Source organism: Pteropus medius, unplaced genomic scaffold (assembly GCF_902729225.1).
Source record: "Pteropus medius unplaced genomic scaffold, Ma_sr-lr_union100, whole genome shotgun sequence".
Classification (NCBI taxonomy): Eukaryota; Metazoa; Chordata; class Mammalia; order Chiroptera; family Pteropodidae; genus Pteropus; species Pteropus medius.
This window is the reverse complement of record NW_024348533.1, coordinates 5,276,313-5,303,398: the sequence shown is the minus strand read 5'-3', so window position 1 is coordinate 5,303,398 and position 27,086 is coordinate 5,276,313. Positions and strand designations below refer to the sequence as shown.

General features: G+C 40.6%; 1 protein-coding gene across 5 annotated transcripts in view; it reads right to left on the bottom strand.

Annotated features, from left to right (window-relative positions):
• The window catches only part of RNF130 (ring finger protein 130), a 110,621-nt gene that overhangs the window by 29,764 nt on the left and 53,771 nt on the right, over positions 1-27,086 (bottom strand). For 3 of the 5 annotated variants that reach the window (XM_039880231.1, XM_039880229.1, XM_039880230.1), the window contains exons 4-8: positions 14,462-14,533; positions 12,469-12,551; positions 5,884-5,980; positions 3,646-3,850; positions 506-599 (exon numbers count right to left, since the gene is read on the bottom strand). In XM_039880231.1, the coding sequence (XP_039736165.1) occupies positions 506-599; positions 3,646-3,850; positions 5,884-5,980; positions 12,469-12,551; positions 14,462-14,533 (551 nt within the window). The remainder of the gene's footprint in view (positions 1-505; positions 600-3,645; positions 3,851-5,883; positions 5,981-12,468; positions 12,552-14,461; positions 14,534-27,086) is intronic. The other 2 variants (XM_039880233.1, XM_039880232.1) reach the window with 1 other exon arrangement.

The following is a 27,086-nucleotide window of genomic DNA, read 5'->3' as shown; positions in this document are numbered from 1 at the left end:
AAATACAGTTTACAATTAGTTTGTTTTCCCCAACAGTCTTCCTAGGATTTGGAAACAGCGGGTCTTCCCGATTGCTTCTTTCTTGCAGGCTAAACATCCAAGTTGCTGTTCCTTGACCTCTGGTCAAGGGTGCCTGTACTCCCTCCAAAGCTCCAAGTAAAGTCTCTTGGGGGCTGTTCCTGTCAGTGATCAGGACACAGACCTGCTGTATGTTCCTTGTCTGTACTGGCTCCCTTGGCATGTATGTGACATGAGTGATTTGCTCTAAGTTTGTGGCTAATGAAAGCCCTTGGGTCTTTTCTCAAGTGAGCTATTGTTGCAGAGCAAGGTGAATGCCCAATCTGAGTTACTGTTCATGAAATAAATGATTCTGCTAAGTATGATCCCATCAGAATCCATGTGAAACTGGTGAAAGCCAATTCTCATCATCTTTATGAAAATTACTCTAGGTGTTTTCTTGGGATCATCTGGCACATGCAATCCAAAAAAACAATTTGTTACTTACTCATTAGCATTCAAGCTAGCTGTGGCTCTGATGATCATGTAGCAGAGTGTGAGAGCACTGAGGAGGCCAAAACTGGCAATAATAAACCATTCTTCTGTTGACAAAGCAAAGGGAGGAAATCACTCTGGGGAGAAGGCTTAAGTCAAATCGATGTCAACATTTCCCTCAAAAGCAACGACCGCAGACGTCAACGGAGCTGTAAGCCCAGAGTGGCCCAAGGCAGTGAGGCAGGAAGAGGTTTGCCAGAGAGCTACTAAGTGGAGAAGGTTAGTGGAAGGAGTGGTGGAAGCTGCAAGGGAGAAAGGAAGCGCGGCCCGGACACTTCTTCCTGTTCAGGTGCGGCCACCAAAACACCGTGCAGTAAAAAGACGTATGTAAAAATGCACACAGACAGAGATTTTTCATTTGTTGACTAAGTGACAGTAAAGTGGACTAGCCATACTTATAAGCTTTCCTTCTTCATTCTGTCATTTCTGCATGGTTATGTCATCATTCTTAGAGAATGGCTTAGAAACATGGAGTAGTGGTTCCCAAAGGTCCGCCGGCTGGCCTTCCACGGCATTCACATCTACATTCTTGCCCTTTATGCACGGGTTACTTATAGTCTTGTTTTAAAAGGACATGTTACTGGAGGCTCCTGGAAAGGTCTACCCTTCAGAGCCCCACCACTGGGAAGCAGCACTGGCTGTTCTGGCTCTGTCACACAGAAGTAGGAAGGGTAGGTGCTTCCCAAGGACTTGGCCCGTTAAAGAGTGGAGAACCCTCTGGTACACAGAACTCTAAGGGTTTTTATCTAGTCTCTCTCTAGATCCAGGAAGTCAGTTCACATTTTCCCTTAACTTTTCAAAGTCTGTATCGTAACATTCCAAAAATGGTATTTACTGAGAATCTCAAAAATAACCTGAGCATCAATCTGACATCCAAACAAGTCTTAACTCTAAATGTTTCCTAGAGCACACTTACTAGGGCTGGTTTAGCAAAGCGTTACACAGTGAAAGTCCCTCTACGTGGTGAGGTGGAAGAGAAGTTTGCGCCTGGAATGCCGACTGTTGTGTGCAACGGCTGTGCGTACCACGCGTGCTTCTGCATCCGATTTCCACGAGTCCTCCAACTATGCAATAATACTACGTGTGCCTAGGAATTCTCCTAGAAAGGATGATTCTACTTTCATTGGATTTTACAGGTGGTGAGCTGTTCTTCAGGATTCCAGGATGCTGAGTTCTATGAGGAATTCTCTGCCCACCTTGGTTTGTATTATTAAAAGACTTCACAAAATCGTTCTTTTAGACAACAGTGTAGCCACTGCTTCTTGGATTATATATATATTCCTTATTGGTACAGTGAATTTATAAGGTTTTCATTAACATCAAAATGAACATTCAGAACCCATACAAAATCTACTTTTTTTACCTGCATATATTTTAAATTAGGAAAAATGTACGCCGGCATTTAAAAAAATTAAAAGATGATTGATCATCTGTATCAAAAGCTTAACATGGCATTCTCTACTTTTTTTTCTTCTAAGAGACTTTAATACATGATAAGCAGACTAACTTTTAGAATTTCAATTATGCCTATGTTTCTGAATTCTGAAAATACCATCCATATATACATGAAATTTCGCTGATAAAAACTAGTAACCAGAAAAAATAAACACCATCATAACGAACCGAATGGGCTCAGGGCTCGTGTAGCAGAGGTCCACTGCAGCCAGGGTCTCAGTCTCCTCTGTCCTCCCAGAGTGTATTTAGCACAGTGCCTTGCACACAGTGGGTGCACTGTAGTTGCTGTGGCACTACAGGGCTTTGAGGGAAAATAGAGGTACCTTTGGTAGAATTTAACCACATGAATTTTATTAATTAACGTGTAAATTCTTCTACAAATGATTAATTTGACAAATGAAATAATATTTTCTTATCATCAAAACAGATTTTGAAAGGTCATTTCTACATAAAATATAATAGAATTAATGTTGTAGTAGGTGCTCAATAAATGTCAATCAATGAAGGTCCTACGAAAACTCATTAGTAAACAACCTTTGTCTCCTTTATTACCACTAGTTCAAGTTAAAAAAATCTAGACCACAAAACCTTAATGCCAAAGTAGGAAAATATGAAATGCTGTTAAAACAAATCACTGGGAAATGGTCAGAAACGAGTCAAACTATATCAAAGACTAGTTTTACTTATTTTATAACGGAACGAAGTCTCTTTGAGTTTAGACAAATGATAGAATAAAGCCTGGGAAATCATCTTCTAATAACTTTGCGTTGGTGAAAAACATCAATGAGTCTTACTATGTGAAGGGAAAAATCTTTTTCAACAGCTTTAGCACTGTATCAACTCTCAGAGGTAAACAGTCTCGTTAGGCTTAGGGCTTGAAGCGACAGGTGAGCGACAGCACCAGAGTGGTGACGAGATGGGGAGGAGAGTTGTTAAATGAAAATAACACGAAAAGAATGGACTTGAAGAAAAGAGCTGGCTGGTTACGGGGGAAGGTCTGCCACACACGCCGCTGCCCACTCACACCTACTGGTATGGCCGTCAGCACTCGGAGCACTGCTGCTCTCGTCAGTGGGTCAGCAGCGGGACGCTCACGGCCAGCCCAAGAGCAGTCTGGTAGGCGGACTTCCCTTTGGCTCCACTCGCCCTCGTGTGCAATTATACCGAAGAGAAAAGTGCCAAATACCACACTTCACGTAAGTGTGAAATACAGTGGGCGGCCAAGGCTGCTCGGCTCTTCCTGAAGTTGTCATCGTTCAGACCGAACCTCGAGAGCACTGGTGCTCATGGTCACTCCCCAGAAGCTGCCTCCTTTGTCTGTCCCAGTGTGACCCTTTAACATGCCTGTTTGCATTATGATCACTTCAAAAACAGGTTTATAAACAGCTGCTGAGACAAACATGCCTCTGAACTGGTCAGGGCAGCTACTCCTATCAATTACACACAGCACGCAAGCTCCCTATTGTAAAGCAGGTTTTGTCACTCCAAATATCCATTTTGACAAAAGTACCCATTATTTTCTAGGGTACAGACTATGTCGCTGGCCCCACGTCCACCTCAGCTCCCCTCTCTAGTGGTCTCCCCATGCCTAACAGCAGCGGCAAACCTGCCCTGCACCTGGGCGCAGGCCCAACTTACTTGTTACTGCGATGTTGATCTCTCCTGTTCTAGGGGTGAGTTCTCCATCCTGAGGAAGAGGCGAGATCCCCGAAGTTCGAAGTGGCTCGAGGCCAAGGGAGTTGTCACTGGCGAGGTCACCTAGGGCTGATCTTCGGTTAACTGCCTGGTTTCTGGTGAGCCTTTCCATATCAAACGCTACGTTATCAGTGCATGGCAAATTTGGCTGCAAAATATGTCCAAATTAAAAGTATTTGTAAGAATAACAAATCCTAAATATCTGATGCTGTTAAAAAGACTTCAAGTTTTTTCCCATGGGATTTCTGCTTATTTCTCTCCCCATCTACCCTTTCCACTGTCACCTAAGAGCTTTTCTTTAAAAGAAACAGATGATTCCCTCCCAAAAATGGTACAAAAAAACCTCAAAATCCATTTCAGAACTGAGAAAATAAGTTACTTCATCTCTGTAAAGAAATGACCTCGTGGACATGGCTCACAGGCAGAGCGGTTCATTACCGTTAGTATGAAGCTGACAAACAGCCAAGTGTACCACTCTGGCTCTATGTTAACGCTGAAGGACAGCAGGTAACGTAAAATATCCCTCTGATCCTATTAACTTATCTATAACACCCCATTTATCTGGCCACCAGTTTTTAAATATCTTCTATTTTTAAACACAAGTAAAGCACAAAACAAAGACTTTTGAACCTAAGAAAGCTGTTTTAAAACCTAAGTGTCTGATCCTGAAGGAGAGGTGTAGAGCCATCCTGGGGCTGGAGAATGACTAAAAAGTGGACTCAAAAGTCTTCTGATTTAACAATATGGATATCTGGTTTCTCTGGCAACCTTTGGTTCTTTCGGCTGACAGCAGATTAGAAGCAGAGCTGGGAAAGGTGGCTGGGAGAAGCTTATGCACAGAGAAGTGACAGACTACCAAATCCAACACAAATGGCTTCCTGAGCAAAAGAATGTTGCTCTAGATCACCCCAAAGCCCAATTAAAAAAAAAAAATCACGGCAGAGTGTAATAACTGGTGCTAGTAATGACACCCAGTTACTTAGGTTTATTATTATTTTTTTATATTTAAGGAACGATAGTAGCTTCTAAGACATTCCAGAAAGCTTTTCATTAAGAAAAGAAAAGTATTAGTAGTTCAAAGAATAAGACTTAAAACAACACCAAGAAGGCTGGAGGCAACAAAAGGCTAAGTTAATACTTCCCTAAGTGTCTGCTACATGCCTGACACTATGGCAAGTCTGTGTTAAACTCCTCAAATGGGGGTGACCTGGCCCCCCAAGGGACATTTGGAGACACTTTTGATTGTGTGACCAGGGAGTTGTGCTACTGGCATTAGGAGAGGCCGGGGATGCTGCTAGCCAGTGGAGAGGAACCTTGTCAAACTATAACGTCACTGATATCATGTGATCTCCGGAGATGGAAAGTAAATGGGGCATGAATGCCCATTTTGGGACTGCAATTAAACTGTCATCTGATGGCGTATCTCTAACAGAAATACTCAGATCTTCTTTGGGTTGCCAGGCTAAAATGAGGAATTCATCGGTTGGGTCAAATTAAACTTTTCGCTCCATAAGGAGGTTATTCATACACTTTTTCTGAGACTAGAAAGTATTTCATTTTCTTCTAAAAAGCGTTAATCTTGGATATAGCCTTCTCTTAAGGAAGGAACTGTAGGAAGTCTCCAAGGTCTTCGGCTGGCAGGACTGACTCATCCGGCCAGAGGTAAAGGGCCCCACACGACCTCTGACCTAAGCCCCTGCCAGGCTGCCATGGTTCACCCAGGGCTGGCACTGCCACCTTCACTGCTTGCAACTTGATGCCCAGGAAAGCCGAACTCAAGAGGAAGGAACACAAGTGATGACATAGTTTTCTATTATGCTGAACGCAGAAAAAATTACTACTGGAATGGAGCCAAAAGTCTATATTCTATTCCTTTTTTTAAAATAAAAAAGATATTGGAATGAAGGAGAATCCCAACCTTCTCTACCTCACTTCCTCATCATACATCCATCACCCAACAGAAGTGTGCTCCGAAGCAGACTAGCATAATTCTGCTTCTCTTCCAGGAGTTCCCTCAGACTGGCTGGATTTTATTCTGGAAGAAAGGCACGACTGGACTAAAGAAGCTACATAGCAGAGAAAGCCAGCGTTTCCTTGTGAGACATAACCATCCACTCCTGCTGTGTTATGTTACAGGTAGAGATAATACTCCCCAAAGTAGTAACAAAATAGGAAACATACCACAATTCCCAGGGCCTTCAAAATATTAAGTTTGCACATAGGACAGGTACAATGTTCACTAAGCCAGGGATCCACGCAGGACTTGTGAAAAACATGCCTATAAAAAAATCGAGAATTACATCACAAATTATACACTAAAAAATCATTAGACCAAAATGCAAAGAAATTGTATGAAAAAGTAGCTGGCAGAAAACCTCCTGAATCCAATCTTACATATCGATAGGACTGTATAATGAGACCTCATAAGTAGCATTTGGCTATTTGGTCTTTTTATTCTACTAAATTCCAAAAAAGATTTGAAGAAACTTAGGCAATTTATTAAGAATGAAGACAATGAATTACACCTTATAAATTTCAAAAAGATATTCAGAGTTAAATGAAGAGTTCTGTGTGTAATTATTAGTTTCATGGAACTGTTTAAATGTCACTTAAAACATTACTTAAAAGGACTTCTTAGCAACCTTTGCTATATGTCTGTAAAAGTTACAGGGTAGTTGGGGCTATCTTTAGGGATGAACTGTACTTACGAATCAGATAACACTTAGCCAGCAGTATTCAGCTGAAATGTTAAAGGGAGAGAGAGGATAGGTGACTTTCTCTTGTTTAGGAGAATAGAAAGTCACATCCTTGTGATGGGAAGTCAGCTATGGAGGGTTTTACATTCCTAGGAAAGGAGCTCAAGCCCTTTGGAAGGGAGAAAAGATGTTGGAGGAATTGCAGCAATCACTGCTCTCAGCTCAAGTTCCCTGCACGGCAGCGCCAAGAAGCTGAGGTGAAGGCGCGGGGAGTCCCAGAGCCAAGACAGAAGTTTCAGGCACCTCTGGAAGAATTAGAACCTAAGTCTTGTGATGAGATGAAAGAAATTTTAAGAAAGATAATAAACTGCATCATCATGTGTCTTTAAAATGTCGTTTATAATTTCTATCTAGATTATAAAGTTACATGTGGCCGTTTAAAAATGCGGGGTTAATTTTAAAAAGAGGTGTAGAAAACTCACTGTTTTAATTGGGATTTGGAAGAAACATTCATGCTGACAGCTTCAGCCTGAACGACACCCACCCACTCACCCATTGCCACTCTGTGGCCTTGCATCCATTTGCTTTGGGGTAAGAATAAAGGCCTTGAAGGAGGCATTTGTCAGTCTAGTCTGAAACCTGTAAATAATGCAATGAACTGGAGCCTTATCACTCTGGAAGGCTCTTATTTAAACCTGACGGTTTTTACTTAAGGGGTGGAAGCCACCAAACCGTAGTCTCGACCTAAATTCACTTGTGTACATAAGGCCTCATGTCCCAGTCCCATTCCTCGTATCCTCATCTGAGAGCGCTCCCAGAGCGAGGGGAAGGCTCTTTCCTACTGGGACCACTGAGGGGTGTGCTCAGGGCTCGGTCTGCTCCCCAGCAGTTGTCAACTGTGTCAGGCTGGCTAGTCTAACAAAGACCAGGAATTGGCTTTTAATTCTTTTTGGGGACACAGTCCCCTCTGGGTCTGACATAAGGGACGACCTCTCCCACGACAGGGTGCATCTGCCTGATGTCTGGCACAGGTTTGGGAGGCCCATGACCGCTGAGGCTTTGGTCAGCAATGGGTGGAGTGGGTAGATGGGAAGGTGTTCCAGGCCAGTTCTGTGTAGGAAGTGGACAATGAACTTTGGCCGGTTGACAGGTGACAGAAGAGACAAGGTGCTCTCTGATGGGCCACTTTGGTGCAGGAATGGCTGTGGCAGCCGACTTTAACCAGATACTTGTGGAGAACTCGGTTTAAATAAGCAGCAGTGGCCTGGGGGGTCAATGGCTTTCCCCTTTCTTATTGTTCTGCCTTTCTATTACTAGTTATTCAGAAAGAACAAAACGGTATAATGCCGTATTTAATTTTTAAAGTTATAAGGGTTGAGTGTTCCCTGCATACCCATTCCTTTAAACCTTAGTCATAAATACAAGACTTTTCTTGTATTGGGGTTGTTTCCTTGTAGGTTTGTTGACCAATAGAAAGTGTTGGGCCCCTAGCTATGGGGCACAGTAATGGAGAACAGCAAAGACCAACTGGTTCTCTGGGGACAAACCGAGAAAGCCTCCCTTCCTTAGATAACTCAAAATCTGAAAGAAGTATTTTCCTTTTTAAAAACGACTTTTCCTTCTGACCATCTGTCCACCCCACAGCTGCCCAACCCCAACCCTGCCCATCGGCTAACCGCCCTGCCAACCTCCAATCCGGAGGTTGTCAGTCTGATTCCAGAGCACACCCCTCTCTTCTGAAAACAACCCAGCAACTTTCCTCTTCATCACTGGCCCTTCTGACACAAGCCCATCACTCTCCTTCAGGTCACCGATGGAATCCTGGCGAATAACTGCCCTGGCCTTGTTTCTTCTTTTCTTCATCACCCACTCTCTTCACCCTCTGGCTTCTACCTCCTCAGCTCTACCATTTCTTCAAGCTCAGCACGGCCTTTCCCTTCCTCCTGGCTAACCTGGACGAACACCCTCTCTGACTCCCGGCCGTCTCATCTGAAAGCTGCGGGGCGGGGGGAGTAGGAGGAGAGGCTATCTGGAGCAGTAAGTGAGAAGCTGTACATGGAATACTTAGAACAGCACTGAGGATATGCAAATGGAAGGTGGTATTAAACATACGTTCAGGCAAAGTAACATTATCGTTTTCCATAATATCCCAGTAAACAGTCAGAGCGCCTGAGGGTGCCCAGCACCAGAGTGACCTCTCACTAGCTTGCAGAAGGCCACAAGCATCCAGACACCTCAGAGGGTGGCACCTGGGGCCAGCCAGACCTTGAGAAGAAGCCCCTTCCCACAGTTACAAAAGACTTGATAAAATAATAAAACAATAAAAATACACACAAAAACAGAAAAGAACCCAACACCCTTAGGGCTGAGTGGTGTACTGGGATGGAAAGCAAGAGGTATGTTGAGGACAGTGAAACGTGAAAAGGACAAGCAGATCAGAGCTTCAACAAAGTCCTTTATTCCTGTAAGAAATACTTTGGGATACAGAATGTGAAATGTCTGGAACATAAAAAAAACAAAACCAGAATACTAAAACATGATGCCTCGACCTGTCCTACTCCCACATGCACAAACTAGAGTGAGAGGAACCACGCTGGGTGGGGTGAGGAGTCTACAATGAAGGTGACTTGTTTTCACAGCTCTGCAGCCTCTTGGTGCCGTGCAAGAACCTGGCAAATATAAAAGGATCCAGGATTATTCAAGGTCAGAGACAAGTACTCTTTTCCCCCGGCTGGGACTGGCAGCACATACCATTTTAAACAGGCCCTCCCTATGAGGCGGGGGCGTCACAGTGCTGCCTCGGCCAACAGCCAGATGACTGACCCATTTGAGCTCCTAAAGTGGCATCTCAGATATGTTTATCTATGCTGCAGCACTCCATTTATGAAAAGTACTTTTAACTACTAAAAAATTTTGTGGCTGACCTTTAAATAAAAGGTCTAAATAAGGTGACAGTTTTTCAGCTTCTAAGACATGTTGGCTAACATCCAAAGGATGATCAACTGACACAAGTAGGAGGTCCCCAAGCAATGCCAACTGCCATCTGTCTACAATACATTAACATGGCAGAAGGTGAAAAGCGAAGGCCATGCAAAAGCCAGCCATCAGTGAGGCATGCTATCTAGGGACAGGAGTCTAGTTCCTCTGCAGACGAGCTCATTAAAACTAAAGACAGACAGACAGACACAGAAGCACCTGAGCTTTTCTTCTTCCCTTACATAGGAGAAGAGGAGACGGTGACTGCAGAGCCTTTTCAAGCCTAGCTGTGAAGGACAGAAGATGTAGGGTGATGTTTGGAGATGGGACTGAAAGAGTTATGAAAACTGGACTAAGAAGTGCCTGAGCACAATGACACGTGAATGTGCAGAGACAGAAAGACCACCACCTGCAGGGAGCAGAGAGTCAACAGAGCAAGGTCCTCTAGAAGGGAGGAGCTGACATGCAGAGGCCCATCAGGACAAAGCTGCCAGGGTGGGTGTGCAGGAAGCTGGGTCAGGAAGTTGTCTCACAGCCATCACTTTCTCTGTGAAGGTGATGGTGAAGTTATCTGCCAAGAGCGAGGGCCAGGAGAGCCAACCAGGGAGTGAGAAGGGCTCTGTAGCACCCTCTGGGAGGCAGGAGGAACCAGAGCTGCCTGGCAGCAAGAGCAAAAGAAAGACGTAGCTGAGTTCCACTTCTGCTCTGTGTCAAAGACCTACAGACATAGTGGGTAGAACAGGGTATCTAGGCAGAGGGAACAAAGCAGCAGCACAAGGCAAGAGTTAATTCGAAGGTGCCTGAGAGGAATCCAGTGTCAATAAGAGGCTTGGAGAAGAATGGCAGTAAAGATGAGTACTTGTGTGGAGCCATCTTAGGTCAGTGGTTCTCCACTGGACATATCTGTACTTCTCAGAGCTGGGGGTGGGGGTGCTACTGGCATCTACTGCTGGAGCCAGGGATCCTGTTAAATGTCCCATAGCACACAGGATGGCCCCCCGCCCTTCCACCCAACAAAGAATGATCTAGTCCCACAAGTCAACAGTGCCAAGGCTGAGAAACCCTGCTCCAGGTCAAGAGTTGTCAACTTCAGTCCCCCAGAATGTTACTCAATGTGCGAAGTTAACTTTTACCACACCTGAGAATCATGATGATGTCCCCACTGCAGAGAGGTGAAATGTTTTGCTGAGCAGTGTGTGCAATGCAGCTCAGAGAAAGCTACAACTTACTGAGACTTAAGAGGCGAGAGCAATAAACACCAACCTGCTCCAGAGCAAAAGGGACACCGTGAAGTCTGCAAAAACTCTAATATTCAAATGCAGACCACAAACCCAGAGACTGAGATGAATCCTCGGGTGGTAGGTGCAGCCACAGAGATGGCTAAAGTCACCCAGAGCTCTGGACTTTCATGAGGGTGGCCGTGAGAACCACGCAGGTACCTGTCAAACACAACGTGCTTGGCTGCTCTGTGCAAGTGTTTCTGAAAGCGCCCCATTGATTCCAATGCAGTCAGGTTTAGAAAGCACTGGACTAAATTAAGAAAAAAGAGAACTGACAGTGAAACTTTGGAAAAGCCAATGCTTAAGGGATGGAGAAAATGGGAAGCAAACTCTCCACAATCTCCTATACTGGGCTGAGGCCCCCTGAGGAGGACACTCATGTTAGTGCAGACCATGAACAGTTTTGGGCGCCTTTGTTCTTAAGCCTCTGAATTGAAATAGGAAGATGAAGAATTTAGAAAGACATGGCTTTCTTCCTGGTCATTCTGGTGTCAAAAGAAGTCTGTATAGGTAAAAACAGGTATTTTTTAAAAAATAGGTTTTTTAAAAGCAGGTAACAGCTGACTGCTTTATGATATACCCTACTGGTCTTTTTCCTGATCTGTAAGTGTTATGTGTATGTGTATTTCCTTCTGCCTCATGTTTTAGACTGTAAAATACTTCAACTGAAGAAAAACTGGTAAGTAAATAATTTAATTTCCTGTGAAACAGCTTACAAGTAGTTTTATAGATTTTCCTTTATATATAAACTACAACAACTTGATTTCCAGAATCTTGGTTTTCTGGAATTATTCTTAAGTGCCAAAATTTTTTTAAAAACCTATCTTTCTACCGGGACTGGGCTCAGACACATGTGACATATAACGCAGTGAATGGATGAATGAATAGATAGAAAACAAGTCTTTCTAGGCTCAAAATAGATCACTTTGTGAATAAGTAAAATAATACCAGTAGGCTCATTAAAATATCTGCTACTAATTACTCTATTCATTCACACGTTCTGCATTGCAAGAAGTCTTGTTAGAGTGGAGAGGATGTGTTGTAAAGGACAGGGCAAAGGAAGAGGAAAAACCTTTGATTTTAGGCTTCTCAACAGGTGGTTTCATATTTTTCCAACTAACACTCGGAGCTGTATTGTAATGTTTCACACTCCTGCGCATGGGGCAGCACCACGGTAGAAATCAACGTGCTAAATAAAGAAAATGTGCTCCTGCGGGACACTGAAGGGCAGTAGGTGAACACCAACCATCCTTTTGGAGGGAGGTCTATGTCAGCTTGGCCGTTTATGAATCATGTGGCCCTAGCACACATGGTTGGCTTCACTACCTTTAGTGAACACGGGGAGAAACCCTGACCTCACAGGAGACAGGAAATGCAAACTGCAAGAGTGGCACACCTATCCGTGTCACCACTCTACATAACCCAGGTTCAGAAAATGACAGCCTGCATCCCCAGAGTTCTGGCACCCTGGCTGCATGAGCACTGCTGAGGCTTTGTTGGAGGGCCTAGTGACATGCTCTGATTCAAGGAGGAGACAGTGGCTAGTTCTGAAACCTACACAACTCACAGAATTAACCATTTTGACCTCAGTATTCTTTAGCCTATGGATGTGTCCGGAGGTTGTACCTTGTGTTTCTCATCACCAGAGAAAGGCCTGTGCATCAGTCTGGCTGGGGGAGCACAGTTCACTGCTAAGTGCAACTCCCACTACGTGCCCTGTGCATTGAGGTAGCTCTCAAAAGCACATGGGATACCCATTCTGAGAAGGAGACATACAAACTGCATTCCTTTTTAAACAATGAAAGGTGACATACTTGCAGGGCAGAATCCGGACAACATCATTCTGCTTATAGCTCTCTATGCAGACGGCACAATGATCAAAGTCTGGCTCTGTTTCCTGAAACAAAAAGCACAGGAACCAAATCACAGGCCAAAGTCAGAAGTGCCTGAACGGAGGGCAAACAATCCAGGTCAGAAGAGTCCGGTGGCAACTACAGGAAACAAGTGACTCTCTAATGTGAAAAGTTATGAAAAAAATTTAGTGCTTCCATTTGCTTAACTACACCAACCCAAATTATATCTAAGCTCATCTATTTTGTTTTTAAACTATATTGTAGTAATTAATACTAATTGTTTGTGAAACATCTTAGAAATCAGAATCGTAATTTTTTTCCAAGATTCAAACCAGCTGTCATCTGGCCCATGTGCGTATCCTCTCCCCACTCTTGCTGCATGGCTACTCTGGTCTTGTGGGTGTCCCTGCACACCTGCTGCAATCTGGGCACTCCCCAGGAGGCGCATCTGACCACATGGCTAGGTGCAGGGAATAAAGAAGCTGAGCCCCAGAAAATGGCCGCCTAGAGTCTCGCCCCAAGGATGGTTGCAGATTTGGGGCAGAGAACTCCTGGGCTCACCTTGGAGCTGGGTCTTTACCGAGAGTCAGGGGGAGTTAGCCAGGCATCTGGTCATCCAGGGTAACTGACTTCCTTCCTCCTCTGGGCTGGGGGTGAGTTCCCCTGAACTGTCATAAAATAGAGCATCTCCAGGCACCTAAGCCAGGAAAGGTGACACTATTTGCCATGTCACTGCCATTTGACTTCAGTGGGACAACTCCTGGCAGGTCTAGGAGGTACACACTAAGAAGAGGTGTTAGCTTTAATACAGAAAGATTGTTCTGTGCTAGCCCAAGGGACAAAGTAGGATTGGTAGGTTAGACCAGCTCCAGGGAACTGCAAATTAACGTGGCAGCTGAGGGCCACCACGCCGAGTGTGCGTCACACGGGTGACCACTCTTTAGGTTACAGTGCAGCTGTTGTAATGCTGCTTACATTTTCTGCGTTTTCACTTTTTTCTTTCCGTAGCGTACAGTGAAGTTACTGGCCATGTCTCCACGTTTGAGCTGTATCATGGAGAACCAGATGTGTGGTGTCAAGGCAGCTGGGGTGAAGATGAGTCAAGTGAAGAATGTGGTAAAACTGAGGATGAAGAACCATCTGAAATGAACCCCCAGATCTTTTTGTTAAAACATTAGAATTGGGTGTGTGCAGGAGAGAGTTCTGGTGTTATGCTTCTAGAAATGAAGATTTTTCTTTCTGGATAACCTTGACTGTGCAGAATGTGGGGTCTAACATTACGTTGCTGTTTTGTCCTTACAGAGCGGAAGCAGGGCTCTAGCATAACTTGAGATCTGACTGCGGAACTGTGGTGATGGGTCTCAGCCACGATCTCTGTCACTGCCTCTCTGACCGGTTCCCCTCGCCATCAGGCCCAATCCTGTGCTCTTTCAGCAAACCGCTCAGCCTCCTATACAGACAGGGCCTTGTAAACTGACATTCCCTCGAAATGTGGGTCTCCAGTTTCCCATTTTACTAGAATAAGAAATAAGACACAAAGGAGACGTGGTAAAGTCTCAGGAAGCTTAGCAAGATAACACATACACCCGGCTACTTTTGTGTACAAACTGCCCCATTAGAGTTCTTCCCAAAAGGATGCTACGTTTGGGCAGAAGAAAACTGTTGAACACCACAGCTAAGATAATGGTGAGTCATCCAGTGACGCTATTAATGGCAAGAGCGGTTACAGTCCAGGACAGCAGAGAACTGTACGAGGGCCTCCGAACAGCAGGCATACTAAGAACAAGATTTCAATGAGAGGCTAGTTTGAAATAAAGCATCAGAGGGTATACTTGGAGAAAAGTAATAATATAACAAATGACACCCCAATGATTAGGGTATATTCTTGCCCATCAAATCAAAAGCATAACCACTTTATTATTTTTATAGTGTTAAAGTTATTTCATTACTGTACCTTGTCACCCTTCTTCACTGTTCTGGTTGTCAACTTGCTGATGGCTTTCTTGGCTGCATCTCCAAGACGACGCTATGAAAAGTGCAAAGAAAAACAGATATGAAGTGCGATATTGCTGAATAATATTCTTTATTTTAAAATATATAAATGTATGTCCCTAACACCCTACACATCACTCTCCATGTCAATGCACATGAGGGCTCTAAAAAAAGCAAATGAAAAATCAGAAAAACTGTTAGCTTTCTCCTAGATTTGGTATATTGGTTGAATAATTAAAAGTGAATAGTTTAAAGGCCAGGTATCATAACCACTACTGCATTTTGATTTTAACAAGCACTTGAAATATTATAGAATTGTCAGATTCCACTTCTTGTACATGTCAGAGTTACCACCACAGCTCTAATTGCTGTCCTATTCTGCTCCGAGGACCCTCGCTATTTGACGTCTGAGCTCTGTCTTAGTAAAGGATACCTCCTTTGGCCCTCGAAAGAGTTCACTGCATTGCCCAGTGTGGGAGGAGGGATGTGGTCACAAGCTCTACATTATCTCTGCCACTTCAGTGCTGTGTGATCTTAGGAAGGTGTATTTACCTTCCTTCCTAGGGCTGAGTTCTTCTCATTTATTTGAGAGAGTTGGGTCAGAGACTAAGGCTAGATTTACCTAATGCTTTGCTAGACATTGCTAGCGCTGCCAGACACCAAGGACCCAAAGATGAAAAGATAGTGTACTTCTAATTTTGAAAAGCCAACTGAACTGGGGACGGCCTGGTAAGCACATTTTACCTGACTGCTATACAACAGAGTGTGCCCAGGTGGCATGGCACAGGCCAGAGGAGCAACGTCAGGGAGGTCTCTGAGGACATGATGCCTGAGCTAAGGCTTGGAAAACAGAGCAGGAAGGAGTGAGATAAGGCAAAGTGCTGGGGTATGAAGGGAGATTCTGGACAAAGAACAGTCTAGTAAAGACAAACAGGTGTAAAGTGCAGGTATGTGAAGAAAATTATAGTTCGATATAACTAGGGTGGGCGTACATTTTATTGTTAGAATTAGAGTGCTTTGAGAATCAGAAGGCTCTATTAATTATTACACTGAGATGATAGGTGCACACAGGCACACGGGGACAGATGGCCACTCTACACACAAGATCCCACACAGTGAGAGCCAGGTGCTGAGGCTGCAGGGGTATGTATGGTGGGGGCTAAAAGAAGGGAGACCTTGGATTCTAACCTGAGGAAAAAACAATCATAAAAACAGAAATTTTAGGGAGAATTAAAAAACTGCACACAGAATTTATGTATCCATCACCTAGCTTCAATTATCAATATTTTCCCTGTATTTTTCATGTTGCCCTCTTTAACATGCTAGAGGATTTCAAAGCACATTACAAACATTGCATAATTTTACCCATAAAGTCTTCACTATGTCTTTCTAACAGACATGTGCCTTCATTTGTGCCTTATCTAACAAAATTAACAATAATTAATCACATTATCAAATACTCAAATTATACAGTTTCCTGCTGTCTCAAGAATGTCTTTTTATAGTTGGCTTGTCCGACTCAGGATACAAAGTCCAAACACTACATTTGGTTGCTATGCCTCTCAAGTCTCTTTTAATCTGAGTCCCCTCTATCATATATATGTGGAGGGGCCTCCAGATGTGTTTTCATATGTAGATAGATGTAAACAAACATCAGCCATATGGAGGTATAATTCGACTTTCTGACATCACCATCGCTATCAAAACATTGTATCTGTCACCCTGTCAACCCTTCTGTGCCTCTCCCTACTCCCTCCTATCCATCATCCTTCCACACCATCCCCCCATGACTTACTTTCTGCTACTACAGTTTGTAAACGGAATAATAGTTTGTACTACTTTGTGTATGCTTTCTTTCACTCAGCATAGTTATTTTGAGATTAATCCATATTGTTCCATGTATCAACAGTACATTTCTTTCTTGTACTATATAGCATCCTACTGTGTAGATATACCACAATTTATCTTTTTACTTTCATGAGACATTAATATTTTTTTTCAGCTTTGGACTGCAATGGATAGAGTTGAATACATCTTTACTTGCATAAGTCTTTGTAAGGACACAAGCTTTCTTTCCTCTGGGGTAAATACCTACAAAGTAGGGAAGACTGGCTGACATGGCAGGGATGTTTGACTTTCTAAGATACTGCTGAAGTGTTTTCCAAAGTGAGTAAACCGTTTTATGTTTCCACTGGCAGTGTATGAAAATCCTAGTTCCTCCACAACCTCACCAACATTTGGTATGACTGACCTTTTTCATTTGAGTAACTACTGTAGTAGGTGTGCTGTGATATCTCATTGTGGCTTTAATTTGCATTTCTTTAATGAGTAAATATGTTGAACATCTTTTTATGTACTTATTTGCCATCTGCATATCTTCTCTGGTGAAGTGCCTGTTCAAAGCTTTTGCCCAGTTTCCTACTGAGTTGTTTTCTTATTGATTTGAGCATATTTTACGGATTCTTGATAAAATTCCTTTTGCATGTATTTTTTTCACTCTGTGGCAGAAGTTTTTAGTTTTGATGATTTATCAATTTTTCATTTGTGGATTGTGCTCTGGTATCCTATCTAAGTAATCTTAGCATATCCCAAGGTGACAAGATTCTCCCCTATTTTCTCTTTTAAAAGTTTTATCATTTGAGGTTGTATATGTAGGCCAGACCCATTTTGAGTAAGTTTTGTAAATGGCGCAAAGTTTTAATTGTGTGTATGTGTGTTTTTACGTCATATGATATACAATTGTTCCAGCACCATCTGTTGAAAAGGCTGGCCTTTTCTCATTGCATTGCTTTTTACACTTGGCAAAAATCAGTTACCCATAAATGTGTGGGTTTATGTCTGAACACTATTTTATACCATATATCTATTTGCCTGCCATTACGCAAGCATCACATTGTCACGATTTCTGCAGCTTTGTAACAAATCTGAAATCTAGTAGTTAGCCCTCCAAATTCTCATAAGAATTTTAGGTTCAGCTTGTCACTTTCTATTTAAAAAGCCATCTGGGATTTATACTGGGATTGCACTGAATGTATAGATCAACTTGGGGAGAACTGACATCTTAATACTGAAGCCTTTCCCTAGACACTGTGTATCTCTCCATCTATTCAGTTCTTGTTTAATTTCTCAGCAATATGTTATATTTTTCACTGCACAGGTCTTGTACATCTTTGGTCAGATCTCTAATAACTTCTTATTTATGCAATTTCCTTTTTTACGCTAGCAAAAATGGTATTTTTTAAAACAGGATTTCAATTCCCATTCACTGCTTATATAGAAATAAAACTGATTTTTGTATATGATTGTGTATCTCCCAATCTTGCTAAACCCATTTGTTAGTTCCGGCAGCTTTTTAAAAGACTCCATCAAGTTGGAGAAACATGGCGGAGTGAGAGACATCCCCAGATCTCTCTCCTTGAAACAACAATAAACTGAACATATAAACTCAACAAAAAACACCCAAACTGCACACCAGCACACTGAAGAGTGGAATCTGCACATAAGAGCTACCACAGGTCAGAACCCCGGGTGTCGGGTAGTGGACTGGGAGAAATAAAGAAGCTGCCTCTTGCAGCTGCAGCTGCCAGAGCTCCCTGTAGGAGGAGGGAAAAGGAAGAAGGTGCAGCAAGTTCCCTGACCATACCTGCCTGGGAGAGTTGTGAGTTCCACACAGTTGGTGGCAGGGCCCTGTCATCAAGGCAGAAAGCAGAGAAGCTGGACGGCAGAGAAACAATTGTTGATTTTTACCAGCCATGGTTTCAAAACCGAGACTGAGCTGCGGATCCCAATCTCCAACCCAGAGTGCCCCTCCCCACCATACCCTCCGAAAGCGAACACGGCAGAATCTAAGCAAACCCTACCGAAACTGCTGTTAACACTGACAGGGACTGAAACTGAGGGGAGTGAGCATGATTAAATATCTGTAAGAAAATAAAAAGGCATTATTAAGGCTTTAATATAAAGCAGGGATCCAAGAGGCTTAGACGCCACCTACTGGAAACCAAAAGAAAAGCGCCTTCTTTGCAGAAGGCTAAAGAGAGAACTTTTTATAATAAATCTTTCTGGAAAAATAGCAAAGACAACACCGAGCTACCAGAAAGCAAAAGATAAAATGACTATAAGAAGACCTCATATTTCAATAATCACCTTAAATGTAAATGGACTGAACTCACCAATAAAAAGGCACAGAGTTGCAGAACGAATCAAAAAACAAAACTCAACTATATGCTGACTCCAGGAGACTCATCTCAGCTCAAATATAGACTCATCTCAGCTCAAATATAGACTCAAAGTGAAAGGGTGGGAAATGATATTTCAAGGAAATGGCATTCAGAGAAAAGTGAGAGTAGCGGTACTAATACCAGATGAAATAGACTTCAAAATAAAAAAGGTAAAGAAAGATACTGAGGGACACTTCATAATGATAAAGGGAATCATGCACCAAGAAGGCACAACACTTATTAATATCTATGCTCTCAATTAGGGAGCCCCAAAATATGTAAAGCAATTATTAACAGAACTAAAGGGAGAAACAGACCAAAACACTATTGTAGTAGGGGACCTAAATACCTCACCGTTGGATATGGACAGTTCATTCAAACAGCAAATCAATAAGGAAATAACATCCTTAAATGACTCATTAGACCAACTGGACATAATTGACATTTACAGAGCCTTCTATCCCAAAACAGCTGCTTATACATTCTTCTCTAGTGCACATGGAACATTCTCAAGAATAGACCACATACTGGGACACAGAGATAGCTTCAACAAATATAAGAGGGTTGAAATCATACCAACCATATTCTCTGATCATAATGCTTTAAACTAGAAATCCACTGCAAAAAGGAATCAAGAAGAACCACAAATACATGGAGATTAAACAACATGCTACTGAAGAACAACTGGGTCAGAGAAGAAATAAAAAGAGAGATCGAGAAATAGAAACAAATGATAATTATAGTACAACATATCAAAACTTTTGAGACATGGCAAAAGTGGTAATAAGAGGAAGTTCATATCTTTACAGGCCGACCTCCCGAAACAAGAATGAGCCGAAATAAACAACCTAACGCTTCATCTTAAAAACCTACAAAAGGAAGAACAAATGAAGCCTAAAGTTACCAGAAGGAAAGAAATAATCAAAATTAGAGCAGAAATGAATGAAACTGAAAACAAAACAAAACAAAAAAATAGAAAAAATAAATGCAACACAGAGCTGGTTCTTTGAGAAGGTTAATAAAATTGACAAACCCTTAGCTAGACTCACTAAAGAAAAAAGAGAAAGGACATAAAGAAACAAAATCAGGGATGAAAGAGGAGAAACTGACTGACATCACAGAAATACAAAGAATCATATAAAGATACTATGAAAAAGCATATAACACTAAATTTAATAACCTAGAAGAAATGGACCAGTACTTAGTAAAATACAATCTTCCTAGACTGAACCAAGAAGAACTGGAAAATCTAAATAGATTAATTAGCAGCAGGGAAATTGAAACAATCATCAAAAATCTACCAAAAAGTAAAAGTCCAGGACTAGATGGCTTCACCAGTAAATTCTACCAAACATTCAAAGAAGATAGATATAATACCCATTTCTCCTCAAACTCTTCCAAAAAAATCGAAGAGGAGGCAATACTTCCCAACTCATTTTATGAGGCCAATATTACCCTGATAACAAAACCTGGTAAAGATAACACAAAAAGAGAAAACTACAGACCGATATCTCTCATGAATACAGATGCAAAAATTCTAAATAAGATACTAGGGAACCGAATACAGCAACATAGTAAAAAGATTATACACCATGATCAAGTAGGCTTCATCCCAGAGGCACAGGGACGGTTCAACATACGCAAATCAATTAACATGATACGCTACATAAATTAAAAAATAAGAATCATATGATCATATCAATAGATGCTGAAAAAGCCTTCGACAAGATACAGCATCCATTTATGATCAAAACACTTAATGAAATCGGTACAGAAGGAAAGTACCTTAACATAATAAAGGCCATATATGACAAACCCTTAGCCAACGTTACACTTAATGGTGAAAAACTAAAAACCTTCCCTTTAAGATCAGGAACTATCGCTACTGTTATTCAATATAATATTGGAGGTCCTAGCAAGTGCAATCAGACAAGACAAAGATATAAAAGGCATCCAAATAGGAAAGAAAGAAGTCAAACTGTCACTATTTGCAGATGACATGATTCTCTATACAGAAAACCCTAAAGATTCCATAAGAACACTAATAGAAACAATATGCAAATACAGTAAAGTTTCTGGATACAAAAATCAACGTTCAAAAATCCATAGCATTCCTATAATGTAATAATGAAGTGTCAGAAAAAGAATTCCTTTTGCAATTGCAACAAAAAGAATAAAATACCTAGGAATAAATTTAACAAAACATGTGAAGGGCCTATGTAATTAAAACTACAAGACCCTATTAAAAGAAATCGAAGGAGATACAAAGAAATGGAAAGATATTCTGTTCTTGGATTGGAAGAATCAACATAGTTAAAATGACCATATTACCTAAAGCATTATAGAGATTTAATGCAATCCCCGTCAAAATCCCATTGGCATTTTTTAAAGAAATAGAACAAAAAATCATCAGCTTTGCATAGAAGCACAAAAGACCCCGAATTGCCAAAGCCATCCTGAGAAAAAAGAACAAGACTGGAGGCACCTGAATATAAAACCAGAAACAACAAATGCATAGAAGAAAACATAGGAACTAAACTCGAGGACCTTGGACTTAAAGAAGATTTTATGAATTTGACCTCAAAAACAAGGGAAGTAAAAGCTAAAATAAATGAATGGGACTATATCAAACTAAAAAGCTTCTGCTCAGCTAAAGAAATCATCAACAAGGCAAAGAGACAACCATCTGAATGGAAAATATATTTGCAAGCAACGCCTCCGATCAGGGGCTAATATCCAAAATATACAAAGAACTCATACAACTCAATAACAACAACAAAAAACAAATGATCCAATCAAAAAATGGGCAGAGGACCTGAATAGACACTTCTCCCTAGAGGACATACAAATGGCCAACAAATATTTGAAAAGATGCTCAACATTGCTAGCTATTAGGGAAATGCAAATCAAAGCCACAATGAGATACCATCTCACATCTGTTAGAATAGCTATAATCAACAAGACAAGTAATAATAAATGTTGGAGGATGCGGAAAAAAAGGAACCCTCAAACACCGCTGGTCGGACTGCAAACTGGTACAGCCACCATGGAAAACAGTATAGAGGTTCCTCAAAAAAACTAAGAATTGATCTACCATATGATCCAGCAATCCCTCTACTGGATATTTACCCCAAAGACTCAAAAACCCATATCAGAAAAGATATTTGCACACTGATGTTCACAGCAGCATTATTCACGTTGGCCAGGACATCGAAGCAACCAAAGTGTTCTATGATAGATGATTAGATAAAGAAGCTATAGTACATATATACAATGAAATATTACTCAGCCATAAGAGGAGATGAAATACTGCCATTTACGACAAGATGGATGGACCTTGAGATAATCATGCTAAGTGAAACAAGCCAGAGAAAGTTGAAAATCACATGATATCACTTATATGTGGGATATAAACCTAAAAGTAACAAATGAACAGGACAAACAAAGAGAGACTCATGGACATGGATCATAGACTAGTGGTTACCAGAAGGTAAGGGATGGCGGGAGGTAGATGGCGTATAGGGGTAAAATATGTGGTGACAGAAAGAAATCTAACTATAGGAGGTAAACGCGCAGTATAAATAAATATATGCCTTACTGTTAAAGTGTACAGCTGAAACTTACTGGATTTAGATAACCAATGTCACCATAAAAAGAAAAAAAAAAGACTCCATCGAATGCTGTATATAGACAATAATGTTGTCTGTGGATGGGAACAGTTTTACTTCATTTCTAATAACAGTACCTTTTCTTTCTTTTTTTTCCTTGTGCTGGTTAGAACCTCCAGGACAATGTGGAAATAAAAGTGTCAGAGCACAGATCCCTCTCGTTTTTCATCTTAGAAAGGGCATTTAGTCTTTTAGCATAAGCATGATGGCTATCAGTTTTTCATAGACACCTGTCATCAGCTTAAGGAAGTTAGCTTTTGTGCCTAGTTTGCAAAAAAATTTAAAATCCAAAACAGATGCTGAATTTTGGCACATGTTTTTTCTGCATCTACAGAGATAATATAGATTTCCTTTTTTGTCTGTTAATCTGCTAATATTAACTTTTTAATGTTAAATCAGCCTTGCATTCTTGGGACCAACACAACCTGGTCATGATGCATTATTCTTTTTATATACTGTTAAATATAATTTGCTAAAATTTTTAGAATGTTTATATCTATGTTCAAGAGGGATTATGGTCTGTAGTTTTTTGTCTAGTTTTGGTATGAGGGTGGTACTGGCTTTATAGAGTGAAATAGGAGGTATTCCTGCCTTTTCAATTTTCTAGAGTTTGTGTTGAATTATTTTTTCCTTAAATGTTTGGTAGAACTCACCAGAAATCAACTGTTTGGAATTTTCTTTTTTGGAGAAGGTTTTAAATTATAAATGCAATCCTTGAAAGATCTAGGGCTATTTCCCTATTCACCTTGAATAAGCATTGGTCATTAGTGTCTTTCATGGAATTCATTCACTTCATAGAAGTTGTCCAATTTATTGGCATAGAGTTGTTCATAACATTCCCTTATGATCCTTATAATCTGTAGTAATGTCGTCTCTCTCAGTTTTGATATTACTAATCTGTGCTTTCTCTCTTTTCCTCCCGATTAGTTTGGCCACAGCCTTAGCAATTTTATCAATTTTCTCTAAGAACCAGCTCTTGGTCACTGATTTTTTCTATTTTTCTGTCTCTAGTTCACGGACTGCTGCTCTAACTTTACTATTTCCTTTCTTTTGCTTACTTTGGGTTTAATTTGCTCTTCTTTCCGATTTCTAAGTTGAGAGTTAATTTCAGACCTTTCATCTTTCCTAATGTAGGCAGTTTTAATGGCATCTTCAAAATTTTGATATTGTTTTTATTTTCATTCAGTTCAAACAATTTTCTAATTTCCCTTTTGATTTCTTCTTTATCCCATGGGTTATTTGGAAGTTAGTTTCTAAATATTTGGGGATTTTCTAGATATTTTTCTATAACAGATTTCTAATTTAATCTCAATGGCCGGAGAGCATATTTGGTATGACTTGAATCCTTTGAAATTTACTGAAACTTGTTTTATGGCCCAGAGTACACATAAAAAAAAAAAAAGTGTTTTGGGTTTTTGTTGGATGGAGTGTTCTATAAATGTCAATCAGGTCAAGTTAATTGATTATATTGTTTAAATCTTTTATATACTCACTGATTTTCTGTCTCCTCACTCTTTCAATTATTGAGAGGAGTATTGACATCTCTGACTATAACTGCAAGTCTATTTCTTGTTGCAGTTCTATCAGTTTTCACTTCGTATTATTTTGAAGCTTTGTTATTAGGTGCATAAATGTTTAGGTGCAATGTCCTCTCACTGAACTGACCATTTTATTATTAAGAAATGACTTCGTCCTGACAAGAGCTTTACTTTGAAATCTCCAGACATTAGGATATACACTTCAACTTCATTTTGAATTGTGTTAATATGGTGTAGCTTTTTTCATCCTTTTAACCTATTTGTATTTTTATATTCCAAGTATTTTTATATTTTAATTTGTATTTTTATATTTCAATATATTTTTATATTACTTATAGGCATCATATGGTTGGGTCTTGCTTTTTTATCCAATCTGCTTATCTCTGCTTTTAATTGGGTTGTTTAGATCACATACTTTAATACGATTATTGACATGGTTATGTTTAAGTGTATTAGCTTGGTATTTGTTTTCTATTTGTCCCATTTGTTCTTTATTCCCCTTTCCCTCTTTTTCTGTCTTCTTTTGAATTTAAGCATTTTTTCTTTTTGATTTGTGTAAACTATAAATAACAAAATTTATAATCATTTAAGTTTACAGTTCAGTGGTATTAAATACATTTGCACTGTCGTGCAGCCATCCATTCCCCTAACTCTTGTAAATCTGAAACTGTACACCTATTAAACAATAACTCCCCTTATTCCACTCCCCCCAGCCACTGGTAACCATCATTCTACTTCCTGTCTTTATGATTTTTGACTACTCTAAGTAAAAGTGAATTCATACAGTATTTGTCTTTTTTATGACTAGCTTATTTCACTTAGCATGATGTCTTCAAAGCTCATTTGTGTTGGAGCATACTGCAGAATTTCCTTCCTTTTTTAAGGCTAAATAATACACACCGAATTTTGCTTATCCATTCATTGGTTGATGGCCACTGGGCTGCTTCTACCTTTGGGCTATTGTGAATAATGCTACTACGAACCTGGGTGCACAAATATCTGAGACCCTGCTTTCGATTCTTTGGGGTATATACCAAATAGAGTCGCAGGGTCATACGGTAATACTATCTTTAATTTTTTGAGGAACCATCATCCTTTGTCCAGTGGCTGTACCATTTTATGTTCCCACCAACAGTGCACAAAGGTTCCAATTCTCCATATCCTTGCCAATACTTTTGTTTTTTGAATAGTTGCCATCCTAATGGATGTGAGGTGGTATCTTATTGTAGTTGTGATTTACATTTTCCTAATGATTAGTAAGTGATGTTGAGCATCTTTTCATGTTCTCATTGGCCATTTGTGTATCTTTGGAGAAATGTCTCTTCATGTCCTTTGCCCATTTCTTAAATTGGTTTTTTAATTTTTTTTTTTTTTTTTTGCTGTTGTTGAGTTGTAGAAGCTCTTTGTATGTCCTGGCTATTATCTCCTTATCAGATATATGATTTGCAAATATTTTCTCCCATTCTATGGGTTGTTTTTCATTCTGTTGTCTCTTCTGATGCAAAGAAGTTATAAATTTTGATGCAGTACAATTTATTTTTTTATTACTTGTGCTGTTGGTGTCATAGCTAAGAAATCACTGCCAAATCCAATGTCATGAAACTTTCCCCTACATTTTATTCTAAGAGTTTTACAGTTTTAGCTCTTATGTTAAGGTGTCTGATACATTTTGAGTTAATTTTTGTATATGGTATAAAATAAGGGCCAACCTCATTGTTTTGCATGTGGATATCCAGTTTTCCTAGAATCATTTGTTGAAAAGACTGTCCTTTCCCCCACTGAACAGTCTTGGCCCCTTGTCAAAAATCATTTGACCACATAAATGAAGATTTACTTCTGGGCTCTCTATTTTGTTCCATTGGTCAGTCGGTCGGTCTATCTATCTGTCTCTCTGTCTGTCTGTCTTTATGCAGTACCACACTGTTTTAATTACTATAGTTTTGTAGTAAGTATTAAATCAGGAAGAGTGAACACCCAACTTAGTTCTTCTTTTTAAGACTGTTTTGGCGAATTTCCTTATGAATTTTAGGATGTATCTATTTCTGCAACAACAACAAAAAATGCCATTGGGATTTAGATAGGGATTGCACGAATCTGTAGATCACTTTGGGTAGTACTACTATCTTACCAACACTAAGTCTTTCACTCCATGAACATGGTATGTCTTTCCATTTATGTGTATCTTTTTTAATTTCTTTCAGCAATGTTTTGTAGTTTTCAGTATATAAGTCCTGGTTAACTTTATTCCTAACTGGTTTTTTTTATTTTTGGTGCTGTTGTTAATAAAATTTGTTTTCTTAATTCCCTTTTTGAATTGTTGGGTGTGAGTGTGTGGGACATATTCTAAAGGGAGGTCTGAGATAACTGAAAGATTAGATGTGAGGTATAAAAGAAAGAAAGGGTCAAAGAAGCCACTGCAGTTTTGGCCTGAGCAGCCTGAAGAACAGAATCACATTTAATAACATGGGGAAATTGCAGGAAGAGCAGGTTTGGAGAATTCAGTTTTGGATACGTGGTCTCAGGTCAAGTATAAGGAGACCTAAGAACTAAGAACTGACCACTGGCAAAAAGAGGTCACAGTGGCCTTGACAAGAATTCTTCAGTGACAGGACAGGGAAAAAAGCCTGACTGAAGTGGCCTGCAACTGGGATGAGGTGGTGGTAGCTGGATAATTTTAAAAATCTTACCAAATTCCCTCATAAAAACACACAGAGCAACTTTAAGGGTAAAAGTAAAAAGCCCACAGACAACATCTTCAACAAAATCAGGTGAAAGGGTATCTCCACAAACCCCAGACTGCAGTAGGTGGGGTCACACCACCAAGTGTAGCGTTATTCTGTGTACACATAGAATCAGCAGCTGTGCTTAGGTAATGGTGGGGAGGGGTGGGGAGAGAGAAGTAAAAAGGGTTCCAATAGTCTTAAGAGCCAGAGAATCCAGAAATCACAAAAAAATAGCCCCCTGCCCATTCCAAGAGACCACTGAGTGAACAGAAACCTCAGCAAGTGACTGAGAACCAGTGAAACTGGGAGCGGATGTCTCAGGCTCCAGTTCATAGACAAGTAAACAGAACAAAACATGGAATCCACTAACAAGCAGAGAGAAGATGGAGAAGCTGGGGCAGCCCCAGCTTTGAAGGATCTCAGAAATACCTGGCAAAA